Raw genomic sequence first — 12618 nt, 5'->3', positions numbered from 1 at the left:
TTTGAACAAATCAAAAATATTTCCTAAATAAATGAATAAACAAAACAGTTTTCCAAACTCAGCACTATTGACATTTTGAATCAGATGATTATTATAAAAGCCACCCTGTTCATTGTAGAATATTTAGCAGTGTTCCTGGGCCCTACCCACTAAATTCTAGTAGCACCCTAAGCTATGACAGCCCAGAATGTCCTTCTGGAGGTCAGGGGGAAGGACAAAATCTCCCTCACTGAGAAATACTGGATTAAAAGAATAAAAGGATGAATAATCATAAAACTGGAGGAAAAAAAGAAGGAGACATAAAAATAGGCAAAGGGGACAAAGGAAGTTCTCACCTTCTATGGGGACAATAAATCTAGATCCATGCACCCAGGCTCTGCCCAAGCGAATATGGCATATGACACAGTAGATACATGAGCCCCTGAGTGACCTGCTGAAAGGCCACCTGAAGCACCTCTGGCCAAAGCAAAGACATGCTTCTTGATGACAGCACAGCCTATACGAAACCTAGAAATATTCTGAGCTCTTGGCAACTACTTACGGGAGGCCGCTTTCTAATTTCTTTTGAGGAAGCATGTGGATTTATAAATTTAAATGGTCCACTTTACTGAAAGTTTATATGATGTGAAAAAATAAGACTTGTTATGGGTAATCAAGGAAAGAATAAGTCAACACCAACACAAACACTTACTCTGAAGTTGCTGTTCACTTGTTTGGCACTGACTGCACAGGTACAGGGTGGGTATCCCTTATCTGAAATGCTTGGGACCAGAAGTGTTTCAGATTTTGGAATTTTTCAGATCTTTTTACATATATATACTGAGACCTTTTGTGTATGGTATCCAAATATAAGTACAAAACTCATTCATGTTTCATTCGCACTTTATACATATAGCTGGGTGTTGAGAGCCACAGCCAAAGGGGCCCCAGCAAACTTCCAGCTGCCAGCAAACTTCCAGCTGCCAGCAAACTTCCAGCTGCCGGCTGATGATTGGCTCACAGCAGCCCCAGCAACATCTAGCTGATTGGCTCCTCTGCGGTGATGTTCATTGGGCTGTTTCCCTGCCCTTCAGACTGCCAGCTGATGATTGGCTCACAGCAGCCCCAGCAACATCTAGCTGATTGGCTCCTCTGCGGTGATGTTCATTGGGCTGTTTCCCTGCCCTTCAGACTGCCAGCTGATGATTGGCTCACAACGGCCCCAGCAACATCTAGCTGATTGGATCCTCCACGGAGCTGCTCATTGGGGGACTTCTTTGGCTCCGCCCACACGACCCAGCCAATCGGCCTCAAGAACAGGAGGATTGTGGGAGGTGGTGCGGGTTGTGTGGGGGTGAGAGGCTTGTGGGAAGCCGGTGGTGGCAGTTGGGCTCTGAGGGTTTTTTCCTGAGGAGCTGTTTTGTTTGGCGTTTGTAGTTCTAAAAATAAAGTTAGTTTCTTTTGACAAGTGGCTCCTGAATTGTGCCCAGCCAGACTGCGGCAGCTGGGCATAATTTTAGGCCGAGGTTTTGACTGCCTCACATCACATGAGGTCAGGTGTTGAATTATCCTGTTGGTGTTCAAAAGTTTTGGAAGTTGGAGCACTTCATATTCTTGCTTTTTAGATTTTTAGGGATGCTCAACCTGCATCTGACTCTCACATAGAGCACAGACCTGAGAACTCACCTTTGGCCCTTGGGTTCCTATTCCCCGAGGCCCAACAGGACCCGGAGGGCCTCTAACTCCAGGCTCTCCCTGAAAAGACAAAATGAATGATAAGTTATTGGTTTAAAAATGTTTAGGGTATATCTCATGTTAAATATGCATTTTCAAAAATATATTTAAACATTTTTATAAACACCTGAGTTTCTCTAAGATATTGAGCCCATTTCTCCTAAATTGCTTTCCTATTTTGACTCTATGTGTTATCTCCTTTTGTTTAATTTCTCTTTTGTTCCACATTTTTTATTAGTGCATTATGGTTGTACATACTGATAGGATTTGTTGTTACACAGTCATACATGCACAAAATATAATAATATAACTTGGTCAATATCACTCCCTAGCACACATCCCCCCATTTTCCCTTTGGTCCCTTTCCTTTACTGATCTCCCTTTGATTTTCATGACATCCACCCCCATCTTTCTTTTCCTTTTCCTATCTAGCTTTTGCATATAAGAAGAAACATACGACCCTTGACCTTCTGAGTTTGACTTCTTTTTCTTAACATAATGATCTCTAGTTCCATCTGTTTTCCTGCAAATGACATAATTTCACTTTTTTATGGCTGAATAAAACTCCATGTGTGTGTGTGTGTGTGTGTATGTATATATATATATATATATATATATATATATATATATATATATATATATATATATATCACATTTTCTTCATCCATTGTCCATTGATGGATACCTAGGCTGATTCCATAGTTTGTCTATTGTGGAATCGTGCTGCTGTAAACATGGGTATGCATGTATCACTATAGAATGATGACTTCAATTCTTCAGGTTAAAGGTTGAGGAGTGGTATAGCTGTGTTATGGTGATTCCATGCCTAGTCTTTTCAGAAAACTCCATACTGACTTCCATAGTGGTTGTACTAATTTACAATTCCACCAACAACACAAAATTGTTTCTTTTCCTCTATATCCTCTCTAGCATTTGTATTTGTATTCTTGATGACTGCCATTCTGACTGGAGTGAGATGAAATCTCAGCATAGTTTTGATTTGTATTTTCCTAATTGCTAATGGTGTTAAGCATTTTCTCATATATTTGTTGGCCATTTGTATTTCTTCTTTTGAGAAGTGTGTGTTTAATTCATTTGTCCATTATTCATTGGGTTATTTGATTTGTGATGTGCATTTTTTTGAGTTTTTTATGTATTTTAGGTAGTAATCCTCTGTCAGAAAAGTAGCTAGCAAAAATTTTCTCACATTCTGTAGATTCCATCTTCACATTTTTAATTGCTTCCTTTGCTGTGCAAAAACTTTTTAATTGGATGCTACCTCATTTATTAACTCTTGGCATTATTTACTGAGCTTCAGGGGTCCTATTGAGAAAGTCATTGCCTGTGCCTGTATGCTGGAGTGTTCACCCTACATTTTCTTATAGGAGTTACATAGTTTCTGGTCTAATTCCTAGATCTTTGATCCATTTTGAGTTGATTTTTGTGCAGGGTGAGAGATAAGAATCTACTTTTATTTTTCTATATATGGATAACCAGCTTTCCCAGCACCATGTGTTAAAAAAGGCTGCCTTTTGAGAGTAGGCCCGGGTCCATCCCACCACTGGAAGACACCCATATGAGCTCAGGCTTTGGCACAGAACCACGACTTCTGATCAGCAGACCACTGCCAGAGCCCAGGTCTGGCCCAGATCCACCTACACTGATATATTGGAGACCCAGGGCCAGGGTAGGTTTGAGTCCGCCACCCTCTCCCCCACACCTGGGAGCCCAAGCCTAACCCACTTCCATCTTGGGACACTGCAGACATCGCCATAGCCTTCCCCACACAGTTGCCCCTACCTTTTGACATCAGACAGGGCCTAGAAACAGCTGCATCTCAGAGCAGGCATCCCAAAGACAGTGTAAGGCCCACCCTTTCAGCCCCATCTCTGTAAGGTGTTGGATCCATCTCGGGGCATCTCCACTATTATCTGGAGCTACCTCTGCTATTGCCGCCACCACATTTAGTTACAGTAGCATACATTGAGGGACACCAGCAAGGTCTGGAAGCCCAACATCAAGGTGAGGTACAGACAATCTGCACAGATACTACAAGATATAGGGTGGAAACTGTAATATCTCAGATCCACACTGCAAGAAAGGCAGACACATAGACAACATGAAAAAACAAGGTAGGAAAGTGCCCCCCCAAAAAAACCCAGGATACTATAATAACAGAACCATGGACAGTGAAGTTGATGAAATGTTAGAGAAGGAGTTCAGAAGGTTCATAATCAAAATGATCTGCGAATTAAAAAATGACCTAAATGAGCAAATACAAAAATTGGACACTCCAACAAAGAGATAAGAGAGCAAATACAGGTAGCAAAGGATGACTACAAGAAATAGATAGCCTCTGAAAAAAAAGCCAGAAATCCTTGAAATGACGGAAAAAATAAACCAAATAAAAAACTCAATAGAAAGCATAACCAACAGACAAGCTCACTTGGAAGAAAGAAAGTCAGATAATGAAGACAAAGTATACAATCTGGAAAATAAAGTTGACCACACAGTGAACAAAGTAAGAAATGATGAATGGAACATCCAAGAATTATGGGACAGTATCGAAAAACCAAATCTAAGAGTTATTGGGCTAGAGAAAAGCATAGAGTTTCAAACCAAAGGAATGCACAATCTCTTCAATGAGATAATATCAGAAAATTTCCAAAGCATGAAGAATGAATTGGAAAACCAAATACAAGAGGCTTACAGGACACCAAATGTACAAAATTACAACATATCTACACCAAGGCACATTACAATGAAAATGCCTAGCATACAGAAGAAGGATAGAATCTTAAAAGCTGCAAGAGGAATTGGATCACATATAGGGGGAGACCAATTTATATCTCAGCAGATTTTCAACCAGACCCTCAAAACCAGGAGATCATGGAACAACAAATATCAAGCTCTGAAAGAAAATGGATGCCAACCAAGAATCTTATATTCAGCAAAACTAAGTTTTAGATTTGATGATTAACTAAAAACCTTTCATGATAAACAAAAGTTAAAAGAATTTACAACTAGAAAGCCAGCACTATAGAACATTCTAAGCAAAATATTCCATTAAAAAGAAATTAAGGGGCTGGGGATGTGGCTCAAGCGGTAGCGCGTTCGCCTGGCATGCGTGCGGCCCGGGTTCGATCCTCAGCACCACATACCAACAAAGATGTTGTGTCCACCGAGAACTAAAAAATAAATATTAAAAATTCTCTCACTCTCTCTCCTCTCTCACTCTCTCTTTAAAAAAAATAAATAAATAAAAAGAAATTTAAAAACAACAATGAAAATCAGCAGAGGGAGGTATTACATTAAAGGAAAAACTATTCAGAAGAGAAATCAAGCCAAGTTCAATACCAAAAATAAACAAAAATGTCTAGAAATACAAATCCTGTTTCAATAATGAATGTTAATAGCATAACTCACCAATCAAAAGACATAGACTAACAGATTGGATTTTTAAAAAGACCCAACAATATCCTTCCTCCAAAAGACTCATCTCATAGGAAAAGACATTCACAGATTGAAGGTGAAAGGTTGGGAAAACTCATAACACTCACATGGGCTGTGGAAGCAAGCAGAGGTCTCCATCCTCATATTATATAAAGTAGACTTTAACCTAAAGTTAATCAAAAGGGATAAAAAAGGACACTACATACTGCTCAAGGGAACCATACACTAACAAGACTTAACAATTATAAATATATGTGCTCCAAACATCATCAAGCAAACTCTTCTCAAGTTCAAAAGTCAAATAGACCACAACAGAATAATTTTGGGTGACTTTAACACACCTTTTTCACCACTGGATAGATCTTCCAAACAAAAGCTGAACAAAAAACTATAAAAATCAATAATATAATCAATAACTTAGACTTAAATGACATATATAGAATATTTCATCCTTCAACAAGTGAATACACTTTCTACTCAGTAGCACATGGATAATTCTCTAAAATAGACCATATATTATGCCACAAAGCAAATCTTAGCAAATATAAAAAAGTAGAGATACTACCCTGCATTCTATCATATCATAATGGAATGAAATTATAAATCAATGAAAAAATAAAAATAAAGGCTACTTCAACACCTAAAGACTAAATAATACACTACTGAATGAACAATAGGTTGCAGAAGACATCAAGGAGGAGCTGAAAAAATTTTTAGAGGTGAATGAGAACACAGATGCAACATATCGAAACCACTGGGACACTATGAAAGCAGTTCTAAGAGGAAAGTTCATTGCATGGAGTTTATTCCTTAAAAGAAGAAAAAGTCAACAAATAAATGGCTTAACATTACATTTCAAAAACTAGAAAAAGAAGAACAAATCAACACCAAAAGCAGAAGACAGAAAAATAATTAAAATCAGAGCTGAAATCAATGAAATTTGAAACAAAAGAAACAATTGAAAAAACTGACAAAGCAAAAAATTGGTTCTTTGAAAAAATAAATAAAATTGACAGCCCCTTAGCCATTCTAATGAAGAGAAGGAGAGAGAAAACTCAAATCACTAATATACTTGATGAAAAAGGAAATATCACAACAGAGACTACAGAAATATAGAAGATAATTACAAATTATTTTGAAAACTTATACTCCAATAAAATAGAGAATATCAAACGCATCGACAAATCACTAGAGTCATATGATTTGCCCAAACTGAATCAGGATATTCTACATGATTTAAACAGATCAATTTCAAGCAATGAAATAGAAGATGCCATCAGAAGACTACCAACCAAGAAAAACCCAAGACTGGATGGATACACAGCCGAGCTCTAAAAGACCTTTAAAGAAGAACTAATACCAATACTCTTCAATTTATTTCAGGAAATGGAAAAATGGAGCACTTCCAAACCCTTTCCATGAGCCAATATCACCCTGATTCCAAAACAAAGGCACATCAAAGAAAGAAAACATCAGACCAATATCACTAATGAACATAGATGCAAAAAATTCTCAATTAAATTCTGGCAAATTGAATACAAAACATACCAAAAAGATAGTGCACCACTATCAAGTGTGGTTCCTCCCAGGGATGCAAGGTTGGTTCAACATACAGAAATCAATAATTTAATTCATCACATCAATAGACTTAAAGATAAGAACCATATAATCATGTCAATAGATGCGGAAAAAGCATTTGACAAAATACAGCACCCCTTCATGTTCGAAAAACTAGGGATAACAGGAACATATCTCAACATTATAAAAGTTATCTATGCTAAGCCCCAGGCTAACATCAATCTAAATGGAGAAAAATTGAAAGTATTCCCTCTAAAAACTGGAACAAGATAGGGATGCCCTCTTTCACCACTTTTATTTAACATTGTTCTTGAAACACTGGCCAGAACAATTGGACAGGTAAAAGAAATTAAAGGGATATGGATAGGTAAAGAAGAACTCAAATTAGCACTATTTGCTGATGATATGATTCTATACATAGAAGACCCAAAAAATTCCACCAGAAAACTTCGAGAACTAGTAAATGAATTCAGCAAAGTAGTAGGATACAAAATCAACACTCATAAGTCAAAGGCATTTCTATATATCAGTGACAAATCCTCTGAAAGGGAAATGCGGAAAACTACCCCATTTACAATACTCTCAAAAATAAAATAAAATACTTGGGAATCAACTTAATGAAAGAGGTGAAAGAACTCTTTAACAAAAACTAGAGAATGTAAAGGAAGAAATTAAAGAAGACGTCAGAAGATGGAAAGATCTCCCTTGTTCTTGGATAAGCAGAACTAATATTGTCAAAATGACCATACTACCAAAAGCACTATACAGATTTAATGCAACTCCAATCAAAATCCCAATGACATTCCTCATAGAATTAGAAAAAGCAGTCATGAAATTTATTTGGAAAAATAAGAGACCCAGAATAGCTAAAGCAATTATTAGCAGGAAGAGTCAAGCAGGTGGCATTACTATACAAGACCTTAAACTATACTACAGAGCAATAGTAACAAAAACAACATGGTATTGGCACCAAAATAGATGGATGGACCAATGGTACAGAATAGAGGACACAGAGACTAACCCACATAATTATAGTTATCTTATATTACACAAAGGCACCAAAAACATACATTAGAGAAAAGATAGCCTCTTCAACAAATGGTGCTGGGAAATCCATATGCAACAAAATGAAATTAAATCCCTATCTCTCACCATGCACAAAGCTCAACTCAAAATGGATCAAAGACCTAGTATTAAACCAGAGAAACTATGTCTAATATAGGAAAAAGTAGGCTCAAATCTTCATCATGTCATATTAGGCCCCAACTTCCTTAATAAGACTCCTATAGCACAAGAATTAATATCAAGAATAAAAAAATGGGATGGATTCAAACTAAAAAGCTTCTTCTTAGCAAAATAAACAATTAATGAGGTGAACAGAGAGCCTACATCTTGGGAGCCAATTGTTACTACATGTACATCAGATAGAGTACTAATCTCTGGGGTATATAAAGAACTCAAAAATCTTAACACCAAAAAAACAAATAACCCAATCAATAAATGAGCCAAGGAACTGAACAGACACTTCTCAGAAGATTTACAATCAAACAACAAATATATGAAAAAATGTTCAACATCTCTAGCAATTAGAGAAATGCAAATCAAAATTAAGATTTCATCTCATTCCTGTCAGAATAACAGCTATTAGGAATACAAACAACAATAAGTGTTGGTGAGGATGTGGGGGAAAAGGCATACTCATACATTGCTGGTGGGACTGCAAATTGGTGCAGCCAATATGGAAAGCAGTATGGAGAATCCTTGAAAAACTTGGAATGGAACCACCATTTGACCTACCTATCCCACTCCTTGGTCTATACCCAAAGGATTTAAAAACAGCATACTACAGGGACACAGCCACATCAGTGTTTATAGCAGCACAATTCACAATAGCTAAACTGTGGAACCAATCTAGATGCCCTTCAATAGATGAATGGATAAAAAAAAATGTGGTGTATATACACAATGGAATATTATTCAGCATTAAAAGAGAATAAAATCATGGCATTTTCAGATAAATGGATGGAGTTGGAGAAGATAATGCTAAGTGAAATTAGCCAATCCAAAAAACCAAATGCCCAGTTAAACTTTTGTCTGACTTAAGGATGCTGATTCATCCTTAAATCAGAGAAGGGGAAAAGAGGAGGGAGGGGATGGGAGGGGAAATAGGGTAGGAAAGATGGTGGAATGTGAGGGTCATCATTACCCTAAGTACATGTATGAAGACATGCAGGATGTGACACTACTTTGTGTACAACCAGAGATATGAAAAATTGGGCTCTATATGTGTAATATGAATTGTAATGCGTTCTGTTGTCATATATAACAATTATTTTTTTAAAAGGCTGCCTTTTCTCCAATGTATGTTTTTGGCACCTTTGTCAAGAATCAGATGCCTGTAGATGTGTGGATTTATCTCTGTGTCTTCTATTCTGTATCATGGGTCTATATGTCTGTTTTTATGCCAACACCATGCAGTTTTTGTTACTATCACTCTGTTCCCCCTTTTTTTTTCATTTCTTATTGCCATTTGTACAATATTTAAAGCAATTAATAAAGATTCACTTTAAGTCAATCAAGTTAATTAACTTCTTGGCAACATTAATTATGTACTTTTTTCATAACTCCCTTTTCTAGATTTTGGGAAAGTAATTACTGCTATTGTGAACAGAGGACAAAAGAGCACACGAGAATACAAAGCAGCCATTAGGAGACATAACCACAGCCTGAACTAGTTCCTGATACTGTTTTAAGCAACAAAAATTATGCTATTTGACTTAGGGATTGGCTCTATGGTATTTGTGCCCTAGGGAGATTATGACCACAGTGTAAATTCTATGCCTTTTCTGTTTCTCCAAGGTGTGGCAGTTTCATTAGGGAAAACTACCAGTATTACCAGAAAAGTGATGAGATCCAATAAACGTAGTTCAGGCCCTGTGCTTAGGGTCTCCCTGAAATGCTAACAAAGGACAGAAGCAGAGACATAAAAGCCTCTTCATTAATCACCTTCTCTATGCCTGAAATTATGCTAGGCATGTCCATGTATGTTATTTAATATTAGTTAGTATCCACAACAACCCTGATTACAATGATGATTAGTCTACCCAACCCAGTGAATTTATCAGATATGAGGAGATAAAATCTATGACGTGGTACAAGGCATGAGACTTTTCCTATCACTGTGTCTAGCATGGAGTAGGCACTTGGAGCAGCTCACTTTGCTACCCTGCTTTATTCAGGAGAAAACCAAAGTTTACCCGGTTCTGCATAACTATTAAAAAGCTGGGCTAGATGATATGGAGAAGAAGAAACCCTCACAAGAGCTAGCACAGCTCCTTGGGAGCAGTTTGACAATTTCTTTAAAAGTTCAATATATATTTACCACATGATACAGCAATCTCACTTCTAGGCATATATCCAAGGAAAATAAAAACACATGTCCATATAGAGTCCTTCAAATGAATGATCTTAGCAGCATTTTTCAGAGTAGCTCCAAACTGGAAACAACCTAATACCATTAGCTAGCAAATGGATAGAGAATGTGGTAAGGCACAAACTATAGATTTACTCTAGAATGTGAAATATGCCTCAATAAAGTTACAAAGAAAAAAAAAATAGGAGAATCAGAGCCAGACTTTGCATCTCTATTTTCCAAGCTCTTTGCCTTTCCCAAATACTTCTAGATTAAATCAAAAGAATGAGGGTTACTTTAAAACCACACTTTATTATTGACTTAATTGTCTAAATCCCTTTTTTCATAATTATGTACTTCTCTTTTGCCAAGGGGCAAATGATTCTGGTCTCCCATCTCCATCCCTTCCACTCAGTGCTTGGGTTCTTATGAGGCTCCAGGTACTAATTGTTTCTCTAACACTTCTCTCCTATGGACTCTCAAGTTCCTCCCTGTTTAAATGGTCATTCCCAGGTCAAGAGCTCCAAGTGAGAACATGGAGCTATATGTCTATGATCTCTTCTTTCTTGAGTAGCTCTGAAATGTTTTAAAGGCAGTATCTGTATGTTCACTGTGTGATGCCTCCAATGACACCTGGCTGATTCACAGACTTTGATATCTCCTAAAAGAGACAGATCTTTTCTCTTCCAAGCATTCTGACCCACCCTAACAAAACAGAACATGAGTGAATGCCGTTAAATAGACTTTACCTAGAATTATTAAATGTTTTATCCAAAATAATTCTTCAGTCCAACCCCATCCCAAACAGGATGGCTCTCTCTCTCTCTGCTTTGTTCCTGCTCTCCTCTGACCTTCCAGGATGTGGTTTAGAGATTAGAAAGGGTATGGCTGGACACCTTGTGCCTCCTGAAGAATATACAGCTCCACCTATGTGTAGCCTGGCCAAGAAAAACTAGACGGGGATCAGAGCCCGCCTTCAGATCTCCTGGTTTGCAAAAGTATACAGAAGACAGAGAAACACATTAAACAACACCACAACATACCATCAGCAAAATCCCCAAGTACAAATAACACATGCACAAAGACAATGCAAGGGAAAAAATGAGGGAGGAGCAAACCAGGATTACAAGAGACTTCAGAGACAGCTCAATCAAATGCAGTGTGGGGACATCAAGTGGATCCTAGTTCAAACAAATAAATATAACAAATTTCTGAGATAAGCTGGAAAAATTGCATGCTCGATATTTGGTATAATAAGGAATTAATTTTTTAGGTTTGATAATGGTTCTGTAGTTATGTTTGGAATGGAGTCATTCTGTATCAGAGACAGATACTAAAACTTTAGATGGATGATGTCAGGGGATTGCCTCAGAATAAGGTAGTTAGAGAAGGAGTGAGGGAATCCAGATAAAGCAAAATGGACTACATGTTGAAAATTGTTGAACTGTGATCACTAAATGAAAGTTCATCTCATTTATCTTTCTACTTTTGTATATACTTGATAATTTTTATAATAGAAAATTCTTCAAGAAACATTTTAAAAGCCATGAACAACATCCAACAAAAATCTCAACAATAAGCATGACCAAGTACTACTATAATATTTATCCTTAATAAGAAGAAGAATACATGATTTTAAAGAATTTTTTTAAATGGCCATAGGAGAGGAACACTCAGGTAGATTAACATTATTGGTAAAACTTACATGTATGTCATGTACTCTTGGTATGTGCTAAATGTTACCTAATTTTTAAAAAACTAAGGATATAGAAAAAAGGCAGGATTTTTTTTCTAGAAAGTAGAATTTAAGAATTTAACACTCTATTATTCAATTTATGAAAAACTTGATAATTTTAGTTAAAACCTCCTATTTGATTAGTTTAATCATATTAAAACATAACACAGAGAGAGATAAGAAACCAAGTGGGAAAAACAGTTGAAATGAATTATGAGTATACCTAGACCAAACCTGCCAGTGCCCAGTGTTGTAACTCACTTTCTCTTCGTATTCTCTTATTCTCACTCCACATTAGGGTTATCTGAAGGTTAATTGCAGTAAGGCAGCTGACCCTGAAGATGCTTTATTGCCCTTTATGTCCTGCAGCTGCAGCCAATGAGCTCAAAGATGTAACTCTGTGTCATCTGTGGAATTTCAGGGTGCTTCTCACACAATTGCCTAGCTTCATCCATATAATTGTAGACAAATAGCTATGTTTCATCTATCAAAATAATCTTTTGTATATTTCAATCTATAAAAATTTAATATGGTATTCACCTATTCTTTTATGAAACTGACAGACTTACATCAAGGCTTAACAGTCGTACAGATGCTAGAGTTGTCCTACAATGTGTATGTACCATACTCTCAATTGAGTATCAGGCACTTAATGGACTGCAAGTACACAGAGATAGTGGCTCTCCCATATAGTGGGCACTTGGAAAATGTGTCAAGTCTCTTGTTT

At 37.0% G+C, this 12618-nt stretch overlaps 1 protein-coding gene across 1 annotated transcript in view; it reads right to left on the bottom strand.

The window, feature by feature from the left end:
* The window catches only part of COL28A1 (collagen type XXVIII alpha 1 chain), a 167454-nt gene that overhangs the window by 64101 nt on the left and 90735 nt on the right, over positions 1 to 12618 (bottom strand). Inside the window, exon 26 of the mRNA XM_081286546.1 lies at positions 1666 to 1734. Coding sequence (XP_081142672.1) covers positions 1666 to 1734 — 69 coding nt within the window. The remainder of the gene's footprint in view (positions 1 to 1665; positions 1735 to 12618) is intronic.

The sequence above is a fragment of the Spermophilus citellus genome (assembly GCF_964194105.1).
Source record: "Spermophilus citellus genome assembly, chromosome: 3".
NCBI lineage: Eukaryota > Metazoa > Chordata > Mammalia > Rodentia > Sciuridae > Spermophilus > Spermophilus citellus.
The sequence above is the reverse complement of the archived record's forward strand: the minus strand, read 5'-3'. Positions and strand labels throughout refer to the sequence as shown.